This window comes from Prionailurus viverrinus, chromosome C2 (genome assembly GCF_022837055.1).
Source record: "Prionailurus viverrinus isolate Anna chromosome C2, UM_Priviv_1.0, whole genome shotgun sequence".
NCBI classification, from domain to species: domain Eukaryota; kingdom Metazoa; phylum Chordata; class Mammalia; order Carnivora; family Felidae; genus Prionailurus; species Prionailurus viverrinus.
The window spans coordinates 91,918,083-91,939,025 of NC_062569.1; the positions used below are offsets into that span (position 1 = coordinate 91,918,083).

General features: G+C 44.7%; 1 protein-coding gene across 3 annotated transcripts in view; it reads left to right on the top strand.

Moving 5' to 3' along the window:
• ILDR1 (immunoglobulin like domain containing receptor 1) overlaps nt 1–19,951 on the top strand; it is a 29,738-nt gene extending 9,787 nt beyond the window's left edge. The window contains exons 2-8 of one of the 3 annotated variants that reach the window (XM_047874177.1): nt 1,798–1,968; nt 3,310–3,459; nt 7,055–7,174; nt 7,534–7,680; nt 14,269–14,400; nt 14,615–15,394; nt 19,657–19,951. In XM_047874177.1, the coding sequence (XP_047730133.1) occupies nt 1,798–1,968; nt 3,310–3,459; nt 7,055–7,174; nt 7,534–7,680; nt 14,269–14,400; nt 14,615–15,394; nt 19,657–19,676 (1,520 nt within the window). In that variant the 3' untranslated portion in view covers nt 19,677–19,951. Of the gene's footprint in view, nt 1–1,797; nt 1,969–3,309; nt 3,460–7,054; nt 7,175–7,533; nt 7,681–14,268; nt 14,401–14,614; nt 15,436–19,656 lie in introns of all 3 variants that reach the window. The other 2 variants (XM_047874175.1, XM_047874178.1) reach the window with 2 other exon arrangements.
• The last annotated feature ends 992 nt before the right edge of the window (nt 19,952–20,943 follow it).

Sequence of the window (20,943 nt, forward strand, 5' to 3'; positions counted from 1 at the left end):
TGAGCAGCACTCTGCTCTTTCTCTGTGGATGTGAGAAAAGTGGGTGCATGTGCCCATCACAAGCCACCACTTACTATTTCACGAGGGCTGTGTCCAGCAGGTGAGGAAGGACTCAGAACCACATGGCTCTGGCCTTTGAGCCAGGCTCACCCAGCTGTTTTGTAAGGGATGAGAGTGGCGCTAAATGTTTGTGGGAGTAAAACAGTCACCTTGAAGCCATTCCACCTGAGAACTCTCCTGGAGAGAACCCCAACTTGAACCCCTTTCTCTCTGGCCTTCATGATAAAGGAAAAGAGGGAAAGAGACTCAGATTCAGACTCCGACTCCGACACTAACACAGCAGCATATGTGCCAGGCGCCATGCCAAGTGCCAGAAGAGAATGATCTCACTGCGTTCTTTCAAGGACCCGATGAGGTTAGGACTACTCTAATCTCCAGCCACAGCTGAGAAAACACAAACTCAGAGTAAAAAAAAAACTTGTATAATGTCCAAATAAATATCGAAGTGTTATTTGAACCCAGTTGTCTCAGAGTACAAGGCCTGTTTGTTTTGTTTTTAGTTTAGTCGACACCAGTGGTTCTCAGAGTATGATGCCCAGAGCAGTAGTATCAGCGTCTCCTGGAAACTTGTTAGAAATGTAAGTTCTTGGGCCCCACCCAAGTCCTGCTGAATCAGAAACTCCTACTGACAGTGATCTGGGCTGTTACAAGTCCTGGTGGTGCGTGTTCAAGTTTGAATACTACTATTCTGAGCTAAACCTCCCACAAGAAGATCCCTTATAACTTGGCCTAGAAACCATATTGACATAGGAACATTCTAAGATGTTGGTTATGTGTGGACCCCTGACCACGCCAGAGTCCACCTGACTTTCTGTGCCACCTCGTTCCTCATCAAGGCAGACCTGGAGCTGCAAGTATATTTGTAGCTTTGGAGGCTGGGGAGAAGGAGTTTTAAAAAAGAGAAAAGAAAAAACCTTAATTTCTTCAAGTTTTCTTGATAAAATTTGTCACAATCTGATCGTTTTTATTTATGTTGTCATGCTTATGTCTACAACCTGTACTGCCAGTTTCTACTGTTGATGTATTCTTGGTCATTCATTCCATTATTTATTCAACAAACATCTGTTGGGTGCCAAGGAGGTGACAGTGCAGGATGAGGTGCTTGTGCTTAAACGATGCGTCAGAGACAAACTCAGCCTGCTCAGAGCCTGCACTTAACTGGCCATCACCAAGGCATGTGAAAAGTGTTGCCTGGGGGTAGGAAGAGGCACTTTAGGAAAACACACAGGGCCCCTTTCCCAGGTTTGCAGTCAGGGAAGGCTGCTGCTTCTTCTTCTTCTTCTTCTTCTTCTTCTTCTTCTTCTTTTTTAACACTTATTTTTGAGAGAGAGAGAGAGAGAGAGAGAGAGAGCGAGCATGAGCAGGGGAGGGGCAGAGAGAGAGAGAGGGAGACACAGAATCCTTCCTTGGGGAAGTGAGGGAAACATTTTAAGAAAAGTGACATGAGAAAATGTATGCATGTATTAGCAGGCTCAGGCCAGTACCTATACAGCCTTCTTTTCATACAGTTTCTGTATTGTTGCTGGACGGATGAGACCCTCGCAAGTCATCCTTGCTCTGTCCTCCACCTCGCCCAGAGTGTCTGTAGTCTCCGCCTCTGACTCTGCCTGTGAGCCCCCATCTAGTCAGACAGTGTGTTCACTTATTTGCATGGCTTTTATCACTCCATGAACAGAAGTAGGTCACCTCTCAGAGACATAGTATGCCTTCAGTGTTTTCTCCTGCTCTTGGCTGCAGGGTGCCTGTCCTTGCTGGTGACCGTCCAGCACACGGAGCGCTACGTCACCCTGTTTGCCTCTGTCGTCCTCAAATGTGACTACACCACCTCCGCCCAGCTCCAGGATGTGGTAGTGACGTGGCGCTTCAAGTCCTTCTGCAAGGACCCTATCTTTGACTACTACTCTGCATGTGAGTGCCCTCCCCCCTCTGCCCAGGCCCCTCTGTGAAGCATTGCCATGAAGGCATAGGAATTATTTAGGATCACAAATCCTTATGATTTAGGATCACAAAGATCACTTAACGTGGCCCCCTCATTTGATAGATAAATGGCCCAGGCAGATGAACTAACTTATTCCTGGTCACATACTATTTTATTTTAAAATTTATGTCCTACCTTGTTCCTGAAAAGATTTAGGCAGCTCAGACATTAAGTTTTTTTTAAAAGGCAGCTCAAGTCCTGCCTCCCAGCCCATTTGGTTGCATGCCAGCACACTGAGATGAGTCTGCAGTCTGCCGCCATCACCTTCACCACCTTAGAATGTAGACAAGAAGCCTCCTACACCCTCCAGGACGCTGAGGAGTGGCCATTTGTGAACCTCCGCACACTGCCACACTCCCTTTTATGGTCAGCCTTCCTGGTGGCCGACTGAACCCTCCAAGTGAGCGAGTGAGCGAGAGCTCACTGCCCCCAGGGAATACATTCTCAGGGCTGCACAATTCCCCCTACCTATGCTTAGCCACGTCCTACCTCACAGTAGTGGCTGCCCCACTCATGTCAGTTCTGTGCTCCGAAAGCAAAGCTCTTTCTAGCTGTCTACTTCTGCCTCTCTCAAGGAACAAAGGAATGCAGATCCTCACTGGCAGCCCTGGACAATTAACCTTGTAGAAATTTTTGAGAGTAGAAGTAGATGCCGTCTATAAGGAAGGAAGTGAGCTTCCTGAGATGAGGAAAAATGGAGGGAGGCCTGAGCTTTACCTCTGTCAGCCCTGACTTACAGTACATCCTACAGTATGAACCCCGATACCTAAATGTCTGAGTCACTGACAGAACCTGGCCTCGTTCCCAAAAGACACATCTCTAAATCAAGGCATGATTTTCAGGGGGTTACTCTTCAAATAAAGGGCCAGGGAAAAGAGACCAGGGTGGTAGGCATTTGCCACCAGAAAATGCATTGTAAGGGCAGGTAGATGAACCCTGTGGGGGCAGAATCTGGGTAAATGAGGTAAGGGTAGTTGGGATGGGAAATGGGGGCATGCAGCCAGGATTTAGAAATGATGGCCTTTTAGAGGGGTCTGGGTCTTGCTGCTCAAAAGTTCATTAGTATCACCTGGGAGTTCATTAGAAATGCAGACTCTCAGATTCTCACTCCGGACCCGCAGACTCAGAATCTTCATGTTTAGTAAGATTCCCAGTAGATGCATGAGCTCAGGAAAAATTGAGAAGCTTCCCTGCCCCAGGGAACACTATAGGTGCCTTTCTTCATGGGAATTCCCCCTGCTGTGTGACTTAGCTGTGTCCCCTTTTCTCAGCTTACCAGGCAGCTTTATCCCTGGGCCAGGACCCCTCCAATGACTGCAATGACAGCCAGCGGGAGGTTCGCATCGTGGCTCAGAGGCGGGGGCAGAATGAGCCCGTGCTGGGGGTGGATTACCGGCAGCGCAAGATCACCATCCAGAACCGTGAGTGCAGGGGAGGCAGCAGGGAAATGGAGGTGGCGGACACCAGGCCTGACAGGCTGAGTCATTGTGGGGATTTCCCCCCACCCTTTTTTTTCCATTTGTTTGTTTGAGGAAATTGCCAGATACATAGAATGCTGTAACACCATCTGAAGTCACTCCCCTGGAAGTTGGTGTCTGGATGAGAAGATGTCCTACAGCTTTGGCTAAAGGTCTGGGAGCGGGTGGTTTCTTTTGCTTTTTCATGGCTAAGGTGTGGATCAGTCTTGTTTGCTCCCTCCCATAAATTGCCCTCAGGGCCTGTGTGAACCCCAGGGCCCTGAGTTTCCCTCTGACCACTCCTGTTGTATATATCTAAGGGGCTTTCAAGTAGGTGACCACCTTGACACAATCATCACCCATTGGTAGAGGAAAGAGCGTTAGGCTTCATTGACCAAGAGCATTAGTTCATTGACCAGCAGCAGATTTTTTTTCTCTGGTGTCTGTTACCTCATCTGAAAGATGGACATAATAGGCTCTGTCTCCCTACACTGAAGTAAGTATCAAACGTGATATCTGAAAGCTATGTCTAAAGCATGTTTATTCTTTATGCCTAGTACACGGAGTGGTGGTTAGAACCCTCAGTCTGCAGTCAGATTCTGGTGTGGGTCCCCATTCTGCACTTATAGGGTATGTGAACTTGGGTAAGTCCCTTCGATTTTTTTCTACAAAATGGGACTTGCCATAGTACTCCCCATCTCGTGGAGATTTGTCAGGATTAAGTGAGCTGATACACATAAAGCACTTAGCAAATATTAAGTGTGCAGTGAACTTTAGTTACCATCACTGAGCACGCTTTTGGACGGAGGGTTAGCCCTACATTCCTACCTTGTAATCCAGGATTGCCATGATGGGTTATTGGCACATAATTCAGAGCCTATTTCAGTGAGCTTCATGTGCAGTGTTAAATAAATATTTGCTGCTTAAAAGGGGAAAAATGGTAGAGAATACACTAAGCAGGCCACTCAGGGTACCTGTGGCAACAATGTGAGGAAATCAGTGAATATTTGATGACCCATTTAAAGGTAGATCATTTAAAGGGAGCCAATTTAATATTTGCTTCCAGATTGGTGTCTAATACTTTAGCTGTAATATTTAAACCTGATCCTTTTACATGCAGTCTCTGCTTTCCCCAAGCCAGCCCTTAAACTCTTAGCTTTAGTGAACATCTGTCCTATTCTGGTCTCTAGGTACATTCTCAAAGATTCAGGGTGGTTCTGTTTTTCCCAGAACCTGCAAAATGAGCCCTGATCTGACTCCAAAGTCTCTTTTGGCAAGTCTCATTTAGTTTTTGAAGGATAATATTCCCCAGAGGTGACAGGGTGACAGACAGTCCTTGCTTTTTTCTTTCTTTCTTTCTTCCTTTCTTTCTTTCTTTCTTTCTTTCTTTATTTCTTTCATCTAATTTTGAACAATAGTATCCACTATTTCCACTCCCAGTCACTTTTGGATCAAACTTTGCTTCTTCCTTACTGTCATGGAAAACCATTATTTCCCCCTTGGTTTTTAATTCTACCTCCATGCTTGTTGTGACTTCCTAGAACCCTTGTTTTCTGACACTTCTTTGCCCTGTGCTTGTGTCATTTGAAAAGACCCTGTCAAATCAGTTCTTGGATCATTTAAAATATAAACATATCCAGGGGTGCCTGGGTGACTCAGTTGGTTGAGTGTCCAACTTCAGCTCAGGTCACAATCTCACAGCTCATGAGTTTGAGCCCGCATTACTCAGAGCCTGGAGCCTGCTTTGAAATCTAGGTCTCTGTTTCTCTCTGCCCCTCCCCCACTCATGCTCTGTTTCTCTCTCTCAAAAATAAATAAACATAAAGAAATTTAAATATTAACATATCTGAATGTCCTCATTACTGTGACATCCCTGAAAAACATGTTTATGTTTCTAATAAAAACTGGGGCAGACCTATGATACACATTAACTTAGAGGGAGAACCTCCTCCAAAACACTTTCCCCATTCTTCCAAGTCTAGGGGAAGTTCTTTCTGGGAAAGGTAGTGTGTTTGGAAAATCATGGACAGGAAAATATTGTAGAGATTGACGTAGAAAGAGAAGGAAACAAAAGTTGAAGTTAGCTCCAGTGGTGCGTGACCTTGCATTTCTGTTTCATTTCCTCAATAAATATTTTTTGACAAACAGATAATGGAGAATTGTAAATATGACTGCCAGCTAAGCAGGAGCAAGTCCATAATGCAAAGGGTTTTTTTGTTTTGTTTTTGGTTTTTTGGGTTTTTTTTTTAAAGAATTTGAAGATGTCCCCTGGCACTTACTGTGGGTGAAATAGCAGGAATGTGGAAGCTGCCTGGATCCTCTGACTGGACTTTAAGCCCTGTTAGGACAGAGGAGTCTGGTTCCTCTGCAGATCTTCCCAGTGTCTGACTCAGTGCTGGACCCACAAAAGGTCTTTAGTGAAGATTTGTTGCATTTACTAAACTTGAGCATACCATTCATCTATGTTAAATAGCACAGCGCTTGGTGCTCATGAGAACTGAAAATCCTTTCTTGAGCATTGAATAACATTTACCCTTAAAATAGTGGCATTTCATCCTTACTTATTCAATTCATCTCATAACCCATCCCTTCAAGATCCACAGGGATCCATTCATAGCCAGTGAGGGATCCAGGCTGTGGAGTTTTCTACCCACTTTGGAGAGGACATTAGAACTTAGTGGTTAACAGCACCAGCTTTGCAACAGAGAGACATGGATTTGAACCTACTTATGCTAAGCATTATTTCTCTGTTCTTAGGCTAGTTTCTTAGCCTCCTGGAGTCTTGGTTTCTTCATCTGAAATGCAGCCAATCATAGTTAGTGTATCAGGGTTGTGTAGAGTTTGGTTATGAATAAGCAAAAGCTCCAAATACTAGTGACTTAATAAAGAAGTTTTTTTCTTCTCATGTATAAATTTGGAGGTAGATAGTCCAAAACTAGTGTGGTGCCTCTGTTCCATTAAGTCCTCAGGGATGGTCCCCAGCTCCAGCTCACCAAGAAAGTCTTTTTCTCCCCCATGGTCCAAGATGGCAGTCATCACATGTGCTTGACTGATAACAGTATAAAAGAAAAGATGAAGAAAAGGACAAAGATGTTCCCCAACTGTTTTAAGAAAGTTCCTGGGAGCCATCTTGTGACACTTCTGCTTACATTCTATCCACCAGAACTGAGTCACATGTTCATGTCCACCTGTAAGAGATGACAGGAAGTAGTTACTTTATTCTAGATGGCCATGTACATGACCAAAAATTATAAGACTGAGAGAAAAGGGGAGAAGAGACCCTGGGTGACAGTGTAATGTCACCTCACCCACTGTGAGCTGTGGTGGGAATTAAATGAGGTGATGTCCAAAATCCTTTCAAGGCACCTGGTAGGGTTCAATGAAAGGTGAGTTCTACTATTATTAGACTGTTTGGAGAAATAGGATGGTCTCAGAAAATAAGACAGAACTATGAGGGGGGCCCTAAGGATGTGGAAGGACAGTGCTGAGTCCTAAGCCATAGGTCAGATACCAGGGCCCTCTCCTTTAACACCTGGTACTTTCTCCCTCCTCCCTGCAGGAGCAGACCTTGTGATTAATGAAGTGATGTGGTGGGACCATGGAGTGTATTATTGCACCATTGAGGCTCCAGGGGACACATCAGGAGACCCAGATAAGGAGGTGAAGCTCATTGTTCTGCGTAAGTGCTGTTGGAGCTTTCTATTTAGCCACCTCATTGCTGTGACACTTTTACATATAGCACAGAAACAAGCAAGCCCAGGTTATTGTTGGATTGCCAACCTCTGAAGGTCCCTTACCAAAACTAAACTTTATTTTTTTTCTTTTCCTTTTCCTTTTCCTTTTCCTTTTCCTTTTCCTTTCCTTTCCTTTCCTTGTCTTTTTTTTTTTTTTTTTTTTTTTTTTTTTTTTTTTTTGCTGGTATATTCGTCAAGCTTAACCTATAGGTCAAGAGCTATATTTATTAGACCTCTAGAATGTTAGACCTGGAAGCATTCACCTGCATATTTGGTTAGCTTCCTCTTGGTGTCTCCCCTGCAGACTGGCTGACAGTGATCTTCATCATTCTGGGAGCCCTCCTCCTGCTCCTGCTGATTGGAGTGTGCTGGTGCCAGTGCTGTCCTCAGTATTGCTGCTGCTACATCCGCTGCCCCTGCTGTCCTGCCCGTTGCTGCTGCCCCGAGGAAGGTGAGAGAGGACAGATGGGCAGTGGGATGGGGTGATGCTGGAGCCTGGTATCCCAAATACATGAGCTTCACACACACAGATCAAAACCTTGGGTCCTTCCAGGTTCTCCTCAATGCCCTTCTCCCCTCACAGGCTCAGAGGTCTTTGACCCCAGCACAGAATATAATGCTAGAGAAAGCTTTAGACCCAAGTGGGAAGATTTCTGTCTCTCCACATCCGAGCCTGCCTGAGGCCTCCTTCCAATGGTTCTGCCTATTGATGGCATTTCCTCAGTGGCCCTGAAATGCCTGTGCTTCAGTATTTGCTCCTAGCTCTCACCTTGCTTGGACAGGGAGTGGCTAGAGCAAGTGGTTTGAATGTAGCAGTGAGAGAGAAGGCCACCCCTTAGAGAGGACTTGAAATGAACAGATAGAGGAGAAAGGAGTTAAAGCAGTGATTCTTAAACTTAAGAATCACCTAGAGGGCTTGTTAAAACTTAGTTGTTGGCTCTACGTCCAGAGTTTCTGGTTTAATTGGTTTGGGGTAGCCTGACAATTTGTATTCCTCAAAAGTTCCCAAGTGATGTGATGCTGCTGAGCTGTGGGCCACACTTTGAATATCTCTTTTTATTTTTATTTATTTATTTATTTATTTTTTTAACGTTTATTTATTTTTGAGACAGAGAGAGACAGAGCATGAACAGGGGAGGGTCAGACAGAGAGGGAGACACAGAATCTGAAACAGGCTCCAGGCTCTGAGCAGTCAGCACAGAGCCCGATGTGGGGCTCGAACTCACATACCGCGAGATCGTGACCTGAGCTGAAGTTGGACGCTTAACCGACTGAGCCACCCAGGCGCCCCTGAATATCTCTTTTTAGATAAAGGAAAGAGGTTTAGATGAAGGAGAGAGGGAATGGAAGATCTTGCTCTTAATGTGATCTTTCTTTGGGCTAAAATTTGACTTTTTATTTTTTTATTTTTTTCAAATGTTTATTTATTTTTGAGAGAGAGAGAGTGACAGAGCATGAGCAGGGGAAGGGCAGAGAAAGAGGGAGACAGAATCTGAAGCAGGCTTCAGACTCTGAGCTGTCAGCACAGAGTCCAATGCAGGGCTCGAACTCATGAACTGTGAGATCATGTCCTAAGCTGAAGTCAGGCACTTAACTGACTGAGCCACCCAGGTGCCCCTAAAATTTGACATTTTAAACCAAAATTATGATATACCCTAAAAAATTTGTCTGTGGAATGCCAAATTTTTTAATAGAAAATTATTCTATAATGACTTCTTAATAAATAGATGGAGTGGAATCACCTGCTTTAAATGGTAGGAATTTTGCGTTCTTAAAATAACATTTTTTCCCCTGATGATACAAGTAAGGTATGACATTGTAGAAAATTTGAGAAATTTGGGAAAGTGTAAACACTAAGCACTCAGAGATAATCACTTTTATCAGTTTGGTTCATTTGAAAGGAAAATTTTTAAAAGGAAATATAAGGAATTACCTCTTAAGATAGAAAAAAAACTTAATCTACAATGTCAAGAAGGCTAATGGCCTGAGTCTGGTTTCAGGTCTGTGTTCCGAGGTTTTTGTCTTATAGAAAAAGAGAACTAACTTTTTTTTGGATGTCTGCTATGCGTAAGCCCCTTCCATATATTTCCCTCTGTGAATCCTCACAACCCTAGAAGACTGTGTTATCACTGCTTAACAGATGAGGAGAATGAAGGTCAGAGAAGTCACACAGCTAGTAAGTAACAGTGGCAGTGTGGTGTTGAATCCATGTTCACCTGACGTATGAATGCCCGAATGTCACACAGTTTAGGCTGCCACAGCCTCTGTGTGTAGATCACAGTGGGCTTGGCAGAGAAACCAATGACCTCCTGAAAGAGAGGGAAAATAGCAGAGGACTCAATACTGGGCTGTGGAACTCCCTACCTTTCAAGAGCCTCTGGGACAGATCCCAAGGAAAAATCACTATCACTGAAGTAGTAATATGTATGAAGAGATGAGAAAACTGCTCCCAAGATGCCTTCTTAGAATCCCTAAGTCAGTGGGGCACTAAAAACAGGCAGAACCGGGGACAAAGCCCACACAAATGATAAATGTATCCACTGTCAGTAAGCTGATAAACACGTTTGGGGGAGAATGATTTCTCTTAAGTGGTTAGAGTTCATTTAGAAGAACTGGTAAAATAAAGAAATGCAGGCCACAAATAAAGGTCCCTGAACTTGAGCAAATGAGGTCACTTTCAGAGTGAGTCACTAAGGCAGACTGTCCTGAGAATTTTGATGACAAGAGGAGATTACATAGGATTGAAGTTGTTAAGGAGGGCTCTTGCATGGGGAAGGGTTTGTGTGTGTGACTGTTGGTTAGAATAAGAAAACCCCAAGTGTATTTGTAGGCAAAGAACCAAGGCCAGTAGGAAATGAGTAAAGTGAAGCCTTATTTTTTTAACGTATTTTTTTTTGAAAGAACACAAGTGGGGGAGGGGCAGTGAGAGAGGGAGACACAGAATCCAAAGCAGGCTCCAGGCTCTGAGCTGTCAGCACAGAGCCTAACGTAAGGCTTGAACCCACTAACCATGAGATTGTGACCTGAGCCTAAATCGGACGCTTAACCCACTGAGCTACCCAGGTGCCCACCCCTAAAGTGAAGCCTTATGAGGCAAGGCGATCACTGAGCAGGAGGAACAGTTGGGATTGACATCAGGTATACAGCAAAAGAACTACCTGTAGAAAGGAAGGGAAGGGCAGCCTGACCTCTGGAGAAAGGGGGGAAGTCGTTAAAATGTGGGGGATGATCCAAAGTGTAAGGAAGAAGCTGAGGGATCTCATACCAGCCTGTCTCAATTTCAGCAAATCAGAATTCTAGAGGCAGAACAGAGCTTGAGAATGACATCAGTGCTTCTTGACCTTCTCTGACCACAGCTCACCTCCCTAACTTGCTCCCGCTTTACAGTGAGTTAATAGAGGACCAGCGAGGAGAAAAAATGAAATGACACCAGATATTAGTAACTCTTGATATTTCACTTAGTACTGGTAAATGACCCACAGTAGAACGTAAAAGATGAAAGTGATTGAAACTGATCCCTACATCGGTTACTGGCCATCCTCCCCACAGGGCCTCTAGGCATCCTGTGTAGTAGGGCCACAGGCCACACTGGGAATCTCTGATCTACCCACCCACCTCCCCATTCTGCTTACAGCAGAAGGAAGTAAGGCCTAAAGAGACTTTTGCACAATTTCACACAGCTCATTAGTGGCAGATCCTGGACTAGACATAGTTCTCTTGATTCCATGCCCAGGGCTGGTTCCTCTTCCTCAACCAAGATGATGTCATCAGCTGAAAGTTCATGGGGAGGGGAAGACATGAGAAGTGGGGACCATTTAAACTGCTGCTCTAGAGGAGGGAAGTGGGGTCTATAGATCAGTCAAGGGAAGCCAGTTGAGGAGGGCTACTTGAAGGCGGTTGTCTGACTGCAGTCAGCTCTGGCAGCATGGGGCCAGAAGCTAAAGCTGAAATGGTAAGAGTTCAAGTGCATGGGATTCTAGGGAGCTCCTCAGGATTCACTGAAATGATTAGCCAGCCAAGTTACGGGGACTGGTGTATGGGAAAAAGTGAAAGGACTATGTGACCATGGTTCAAAAGAGGGTAAAGAAGGAGTTCTTTAAGAGTGGGGAATGGCTGGTAAGCAGTTACAGGCAAGTGCAGTTGGAAGGCTTCAAGGCACCACAGATGATCTTGACTGCAGGGAAGGAGAGGCAGGTGCTGTGTCATTTCTGTCACGGAAGAGATGTCTTAAAGAACATGCCCTGGGTTTTCCTCACAAGTGAAGATAAATATGCCTTTGGTAGTTTAGGCTCCAAATGTATACAAATGTATACTTTTGTTTCCTATGGGATCTAAAGCAAAAAAAGTGACTTATTATAACAATGAAAGCCACTGTCTCTTGACTGTCTGTCATGTTGGGCATTTCAAATGTATTGCTTCATTTAACCTCAACAACTTTATGAAATAGGTATTTCCATCCTTAGCTTACAGATGAGGAGCCCGGGCCCGCACACTCTGGAAGGTCACTCAAAATCAGACTCCTGGTATACGCTGGGATTCAGGTGGAAGTCCATTGACCCTCAAAGCTTGTATTTAAGGAAACTAAACCCTGAGGACCATAGTTCTCAGGAGATTCTTGAGAATCCTCAGTAGACAACTCTAGTTGAGCTTCCTGCACTTGAATTAGGGAGCTTGTTGAAAACACCGCTGCTGCTTGCTGTGCGTGAGACTGAAGGATATCTGGGAACAGGACCCAGTAATCTGTATTTTTAAGTAGCTCATTACAGTGATCAAGGCAGACTTTACTCCACTGAGGTTCAGAGATAACTTATTAGGAGTTTTTTGAGGCTTAGCTACTTTCTCCATGTCTCTTATTTTATTGCCCATCTGATTCCCCACTAGGTGAACAGAAAACCCTGACATCCCTAGGGGACAAGAGGGCATAGGAGAAGCTCAGAGGTTGTGTTTTCCACTCCCATCTCAACAGTTCCATTGCATCAGGGAAGGGAGGGGCCCTGGGGAAAAGGATGTGGCAGCTAAGAAGGGAGCAGGTGGGTTAATCTCTGAAGTATGGAAAATTTAACAGGAAAGCTCATGGAAGATCTGGAAGGGTCTCTAGAGAGTTATCTGTGCAGACGGTCCCATTAGTTAAGTCATTTGGGGAGCAAGGAGTAAGCCCAACTTTCCCTTTCTCTACTGTTGAATTAAGAGAGTAGGAGAAGGAAGTGGCCAGGATTCAGTTAGAGGGGTGGGGGGTGGATAGAGTTGTTCCCAATTGAGCCAGATGTCCCCAGGCCTTAGAGGCAGAGGCAGGTCTGGAGTGGGTTTTGAAAGGTATAGAGCTGAGTTGGAGAGTAATAAAGGGAGGAGGTACAATTGTGGAAGGTTTTTGTTTTTTGTTTTGTTTTTCATCACAGACATAAAGGAGTCTGGGGACTCACTGATTTGACAGAAAGGACACAGGCCTGGGCATCAGAATGGCACCTCTGGCCATCACCAGCTATGGGACCTTGAACTGGGAAGTCAACCTCCCTGCACCCAGCTTCTTCATCTAATTCCCACATTAACAGATTGCTCTGAGGATTAGTTAGCCTATATAAAGTGACTGGCACATACGTATTAAGCAGGGCATTATGTGTGCTGTTGGTAGCACATATAGGAAGCTAGGGGAGGCATCTGTTAGCAAGAGGGAGAGGAAAGTGCTGAAGCATGTGGAGGGTCTAGAGTGCTGTCCAGTGGCATGAAGGTGTGGCAGCTGGGTGAGCTTCTCTAAGTTTGCATCTGATTTCCTCCAGGCTGGGCTATGACGCACCACCAGGGCTGGAGCTCCGGACATTTCTGGAGGCTCTGCTGCAACCACTTCCTGTTGTGCTGGAAGTTTGTTTCACACTGGAGTCATTGGGTCCAGATGGCCACTTAGCTGTTGGCCTCAGCAAATCCCTGGCCCTTTGCAGTAGGGTCCAGAGTGCCTGTCTGCCCCTCTTACTGTGCCAGGAGGAAGCCTGAGGCAGAGCCCTGCTGCTTTAGAGGTGGCCACAGGCTTGAGGAACCCAGGAGGAGGTGAGAGTGCCAGCTGGGGGGCCTGAGGCAGGCACTTCCTGCCTGAACACACAAGTCCTTTTCCTACATGCATGGATGGACTGAGACCTTGGGACACAATCACCTTAAAATAGAAATTCATGAACAAACCAGCTAAATGATTTTGTTTTTAATTTACACTCATGGGGGCAGAGAGGAGAGGATTGTGTCCTTCAGACTAGCTGCACTAGGGTATCAGAGTGACATTTCTATTGATCCCTCGTGCTTTTTTTATATGATTTTCTTTGCCCTGAAAGGAAATGGTATTTCCCTTCTCCCTTCTCTGCCTTCACTGCACCACTTAGAGATTCCCCCTACTTAGGATAAGGAGAAGAGTAGAAAGGATCCACTGGGATCTACTTCAGCTTTTTGCATCTCTTGCCTCCCTTCCACTAGTTTCTCCTCTCCACCCCCAGGGTTGCAGGGCTGTTGTACCAGCTGGAACATTCTTCAGTGTCCCTCCCTTTACCAGTAATTCTGCCCATTGACCTCAGCATCTACATCCTTTTTTTTTTTTTTTTTTTTTTTTAGCTTTTTCCACTCTGAGTGGGCAGCCCTGAGCTTCCCTGGCAGTCCCTGACTCATAGCTGCCTTGAAGTCCTTTGCGTCTGCACCTTCTAGATTTGGCCCGTGGCTGAAGGCCTTGTTGGCCTGGGACCCAAGATTTCATTGCCTACTAATACCCACGTATCTACCTACATTTTAGGTGAAACTGGGAATTGCAGGACGATACAATATTTTCAAGACTAGGAAGTCAAGGTTATAGGTATGCTTTCCTTGGGAATAGGGGTTGCATCCTGTACCCCAGGAGTCCCAGCTCCTTGCAAGTTGACCAATTAGTTACTATTCCCTTAACTTTCACTCCTATGTAAGATAGGTCAGAAACTGGCCTCTTAGCAAAGCCTCCTAGCAAGAAAAGTGAGGTGGGAGGTGTGGGGCTTGTCCTGGCTGAGGGTCCGCATTTCTCCTTTTTCCCCTCTAGCCCTGGCTCGCCACCGGTACATGAAGCAGGCTCAGGCCCTAGGCCCTCAGATGATGGAAAAACCCCTATACTGGGGGGCGGACAGGAGCTCCCAGGTTTCATCTTATCCAATGAACCTGCTGCTGCAGCGAGGTAAACCTTGCCAGAGATTTGGGGTGGGAGAAGGCAGAGGGTAAGGGTAGGAATATGGGCTGCATTGGGGCCTTCATGACAATATAGTGGATATCTGTGATCAAGGGGACGGGATGGATGCAAGCTGAAAAATGTGGCATTTTGGTGCCATGGTTCTGAGAAGCCATGTTTTGGGCCAGCCATTCTGTATGTTCTTATCCTTGTTTCCAATCAGATTTGTCCCTGCGATCCAGCCTCCCACAGATGCCAATGAGCCAGACCACTGCTCACCCTCCCATCACCAATGGTGTCCTAGAGTATTTGGAGAAAGAGCTGCGGAACCTCAACCCAGCCCAGCCTCTGCCCCCTGACCTCAAAGCCATATCTGGCCAAGCCTGCAGCATGCTGTCCTCCCTGGGCTCTGAGGTTGTGGAACGCAGAATCATCCACCTGCCTCCACTGATCAGAGACCTGCCGTCCTCCCAGAGGACCAGCAACTCCTCCCACCAACAGTGGCTCACTCCAATTCCCCCTGGACCCTGGGATCTGAGGGAGGAGAGAAGGCAGCCCCACTACTCTGCTTTTCACCAGGAGCTCCAGGACGGGGAGCCTAAGCGCCGAGCATTGGAAGGACGGGAGCTGAACCAACCTCGGAGGGGAAGGCGCCACTGCTCTGGGCTGCGTGGGTTACCCACGCCCTGGGCAGACAGGGACAGCCTCAGTGACGGCCCCTCGTCCAGTGAGGCCCGCTGGTGGCCCAACCACCTATCTGCTCGGAGCCACTACTCAGGCCGACCTCACAGGCCTGGCCCCCGGGAGAATGCCCAGAGGCCCCGGAGGCGCAGGCCCCGCAGCTACTCCCCGCCCTTGCCTTCCGGCCTCAGTTCCTGGAGCTCTGAGGAGGATGAGAAGGAGAGGCAGTCCCGGAGCTGGGGAACCCACCGCCGCAGCTCACACCCCTCACACTGGCCTGAGGAGAAGCCACCCAGCTACCGCTCGCTGGATGTCATGCCAGGCAAGAATGGCAGGAAAAAAGGGAGTGTGGAGAGGCGCTCGGTGAGCCTGGGGCATCCTGCTGAGGGTCGGGCATGGGCGGAGCGGGGCTTGGCCACAGCTGGCAGAGGCCACCCCACGTGCCACCAGTGAGAGTACCTCCTCCTTGTTTTGCACAGCTTGCCTCATGGGCTTGGTGAGACCTCGCTCGAAGGGGCCGGGTGAGTGCAGAGGGCCAGGAAGGGCTCGATGCTTGATGCTTAAAACAGGGCCTTCTCATCCTCAGACCAGCCTTCATCACAGTCTGGTGAGGCAGGGCTTCCCCATTTCACAGATTCAGAAATGAGGCTCAGAATAATTAAGTGCCTTGTGAGTAGTGGAGCTAAGACTTAAACACGGGCTTTATGGCTAAGGCTTTACTTCCTGTCATACCTGCCTGTCTTTACTTAGCAACCGTATTTCCATACCCCAAATTAGAACATGCAGCCTGACAGAGGACATTTGTGCCACTTCTGAGTGCTGCAAGTCAGGGTGCAAGGCCTTGCTGTATTCGAGGATGAGGTCCTCTGAGACCCCCTGGAAAGAATCCTTAAACTGATGAAAAAAAACCCCAAACCAAAACAATAAATACCTCATATCCCAAAAATGGGTAAAACTTTAGGGTTCTGTGAACAGGCAAGGTGCTAGTCATAGCTTACCAGCCTAAAAGGGGCACAAAGAGGGATTATAGGCCTTAATTTGTTTTGTTTTTTTTAATTAAAAAACCCTTGTTTTAATTTATTTTTGTGAGAGAGAGAGACAGAGCACAAGTGAGGGAAGGGCAGAGAGAGAGGGGAACACAGAATCCAAAGCAGGCTCCAGGCTCTGAGCTGTCAGCCCAGAGCCCAATGTGGGGCTCCAACTCACAGACTGCAAGATCATGACCTGAGCTGAAGTCAGACACTTAACTGACTGAGCCACCCAGGTGCCCTGGCCTTAATTTGTTTTTTAAGATGTGACTTAAAAAATCATTTTATAATTAATATATCCAAATGATGACATTCCCTTAATGTTGTCACTTTGCAAAGTTATGCTGCCGTTGCTCAAAAATATTCACGAACTGCCTTCGGAACCAATTTACATGAAAATATATTTCTGTATTTGACCTAAATCCTCTTCTGTTTGCCTCTGTTGAGATAGAGATATCTCTGAGGGAAGTTCCCAGAGTAGAAGATATCATAGGAAGAAGAATTTTAGTCTCTAATATACCTTCAAGGATACATCTGTCATTTGGAAATGCAAATACTGCTGTGATTTGTTTAAAAAACAATCACATGTATGTAGTGTGCAAAGAAACAGGGACGTTGTGGAAGCTATGGTGCTAGTCTTTCAGGAAAAGAGCCTTGGTGAGAGAGTAATTCATGAGGAAGGTCTGCAGGCACTTCTGAAATAATGGCAATTATATCATATTCTCACAGATGTCCCATGAGAGAGGCAAAGACCAGTAACAATGAAACTTACTAGTATCCTTACTAAGTAGTACCTAGCTATGGGCATTTATGCACTAATTTAATCCTTACAACACCCTGTGAGGTTTTTACTATTATTTTCATGTTACAGTGGATACAGCTCTTTCTTCCATGTTACCAGTAAGAAAATTATATCCTGAAAGAAAACCCGGAACCAGTTAGAGCTGGGACAACAGCTGTTACTTTAGTCATTAGTGACTAAACTGTCTCTTATTTTAACAGAAAAAAAAAAAAAGTGTAATGTAAAAGCCAGTGTTCGGCCCCAAATCCAAGCCCTGTTTTCTTCTAATTTTTTTTTTCATTTTCTTCTCTTTAAGTTCAATTATGTGGTTTCTTGTAAGTGAGAGAAGGGAAAAAGGAACATTAATTAAGTTCCAGACACTGGGGTAAGCCCTTTCTAAACCTTATTTCACTTAATCTTTATAACATTAGGTGAGGCTCAGTGAGATTAAGTATCATGCCCTAAGTCACAAAGCCAGTAGGGAGTGAAACCAGAATTTGAACACAGACAGCTCTCTGACTCTCAAGCCTGTACCCTTTCAGTAACTCATAATGCCTCATTTGAAAGAAAGAAGAATCGTCTGGGGCAATGATGCTCTCCTTCTATATTTCTTCCTCAGACTTTATTTCTTCCCTATTTTCTGAAAGTATCACAGCTTCCTTTATCATTAAGATGTACACACCACTAATTCTAACACAGGCAAACCAAATTTTCTATTGCAAAGTTGCTCATAAGACCTAAAGATCTCACTAACGATCATTTTGAAAGCCTTCATTGTTTTGGATCTCTGAGCTTATCTCACAAAGGGTTATCAGTTTACTTTATCACATTCAACTGTCTACTCATATTCTGAGTGACTAGAGGCCCAGGGCCAAAGCTGGCTTTAGAAAATTGATTGGTTTGAAAGGGCACAGTGTTTTGTTCATAGTTGGAATTTTTAATGCCTTTAGTGAAGCAAAAGTATCCAGGGCCAAAATCTCTTTGCATCTTTCCTCAGTGGGGCTGGTTGCTTCCCACACACTTTCCTAGCCTCTGAAGTCTTCAGAGTTTGCAGCTAACTTCAGAACTTATAATACAATTAGACCACTAGATGGCAATCTTTGATTATGTATAACTGGAAGTTCCTGTTTGCTCCTTGACTTGATGTTTCACCATTTTCTTAAATCAAGCTTTTGGCAGTTAGTTTTACCATAACTTTTTACAAAACACTTTTAAAAAATAGTTCATTAAATATTCAGAGCAATATGCATTAATCAAAAAATCTTTTGCTCACATGGAACCTTCTCTCTAAAGAATCATTAATGTTTAACAAATATATACCAAGGAACAAGGGCTTCCATCCAAAATATTACCCTGTTCTTTACACAGTGCCCATGAGAAAGTAGAAGTTATGTTGAGGAGTCTCCCGTTTGACTGCCAAACCAGTTGATATCTGACCTCAGGTCTGGTGTTTTTTCCACTCCATCAAACCTCAGAAATCTAAGAAACTATAATGTCATGCTTTAAACTCCTGTGGTTTCACACTGCATTGCCCCATGTGTTCCTGACCTCCTTCAAATTGATTATCTTTCTTTCCAATCTTGCCTTATCATAAAGGGCTTCCCAAGGCATTTCTGGTTTGTTGCAAGCTTGGCCTATACACACCTCTTATAATATGAAAGAAAACTGCATTCCTTCCTCTCCTAGTTAAACTCAAACTTTCTGTAGAGAAGCCAAGATTTTTTTTCATTTTTCTTGACTCAATTTAATAAAACCTTTTTTTGATCAGTATACTTAATCTTCTACTTTTAATACAATGCCTATTCCTTGATCATGTGTAGGTTTTTCTTCAGCAAGCCCTGCACAAGGAACTTTCCTTTTGTCCCATTTCATTACTTTCCTTTGTATCAGAGAACATTTATCCCATAGCATTTTGATTAGAAGTCGTGCCCCCTAAAAATCACTTTCCTAATAAAATGGAAACACAATTTTTCTATAGCAACATGAATGTAAGTACATATACAATGCATTTTGAACAGTATGTTTTGGGACAGATACCTTATTTTGCCATTTCAAGTAAGATAAGAAAGGTCACATTCATGGACTACAGCTGTAGATATTCAAAACATAGATAGAAATCCCCTACAATATATAGTTAGAGAAATAGGAGAAATGTAGACATAGTGCTTGCCCTGATAGAACAAGTTGAAAAAGCCGAAAGATCAAGTGGACTAACTATTGAAGAAAAGCCACTGAGTTTAGTCAGGAAGAGATAATTAATGATCTCTGAAAAATAACTTGAGAGAAATACTAAGGTATGAAGCTAAACTTTTTAGAAGGGCTGAGAAGGAATGGTTCAGGAGAATATGAGTAGAAAAAGAACTCGGCCATGTCTTCATAAACAAATGGTAGGGAGATGAGCTGATGAATGGACAGGGTACTTTTTTTCAGTCTAAGGGACACTTAAAGATGTTAAAATCAGCAGGTGACAAAGTGAATGAGACTAAAACTTTCAAAAATTAAAGATGTTTGAGGGAGCCTCCAGGGAGGTATGAAAGAAGAGAAACTTCAGCCTGGGGAAGACACTGGCTTTATGAAGAGTCAAGAAATAATTTTTAGATTCATACATGCTGTCCCAGCATCCACCACTCATCTATGATGAGTGAACACATCACTCATCTATGATGAACACACCACTCATCTATGATGATTGAACACAATCAAGTGCACCTTGTGTGTTATATGCATAGACAATAGATCCCAGCTGACTGGATTTTTTTGTGTTCTATTCCACAGGAGAGAGACAGCTCCCATAGTGGAAGGAGTGTGGTCATTTAGTCACCCGGCACAGCACTACTTCTTTGGCTACTTCTCAGCTCCGCAAGTCATCAGCATCACCTAGATGTCCAGCTGACTTGGGACGGACTCTACCAATCCGTTTCTAACAGTTCTGGCTTAGGTTCTGAGAATAAAACAGAAGAATATTAAAAACATGAGTTTGAGGGGTGCCTGAGTGGCTCAGTCAGTTGAGCGTCTGACTTTGGCCCAGGTCATGATCTCACGGCTTCTGTGTTCTAGCCCTGTGTTGGGCTCTGTGCTGATAGCTCAGAGCCTGGAGCCTGCTTCGGATTCTGTGTCTGCCTCTCTCTCTGTACCCCTCCCCTTCTCATGCTCTGTCTCTTTCTGTCTCTCAAAAATAAATAAACATTAAAAAACCTGTTTAAAAAACAAGAGTTTGAGGAATTCATGACTATAGTGTTAGCTTTGGCTCACACTCTGCACATTTAGAGTACCTGACATGTAATGGACCCTAACTGGGATGTGATCCCTCAGAAACTTAGTATCTGGAGTCTTCAGCTAGGTTACACACTCAGAACCGTGGCCATTTCCACAGAACTCAGGAATCTTGAGGAAGAAATCAAACATGTTTCAGGTGCAGGAAATTTATTGAATAGTATGTGGGAAATTTCCATGGGAGCTTGTCTCTATCTCTATAGCATACCTCCATATTAGGAGTACACTTTGCTGCACCTATGCCCATTCCTGAGTGCTCTTGAGGGTCAAGTCAGAGATAGCATGGGAAATACTCCAGCAGCGTGTTCTCTCATGGGTTATTTATGCAAGTGTCGAAAATCACAAGAGGCAATTTTGCACCAAACTTGTTCCTGTCCCTTGTTTTCATTTTGCTCTTTTTTTTTTTTTTTGCTTGTATCTAATTTATATATTCTTACATATTATGTATCCATTAAAATCACTTTGAATGCTTCTTGGGGACAACACAATATATAAATAAATTAGAAACAAAATGTACTGACCTAAGGATTCTGCCCCAAATAAATATCTACTTTGATGTACTTGACTGAATTGAGTTTTCTTCCCAACTAAAGCTCAGAGTAGAGCCAAGCCAACTTGGATAGTTTTGGAGTCACCTTTCTCTTGGCACCACACAGCCTTGCAGATTTGAGATTTCCCAAGCAGAAGCATCCAGGTAGGTTTTGCCACTCCAAGAACCCCAGGAGGAGTGGGCTATGCCCTCCCTATAATAAGCTGTACTACTCCCTCCCATTTTCTCCAGCCCATTTG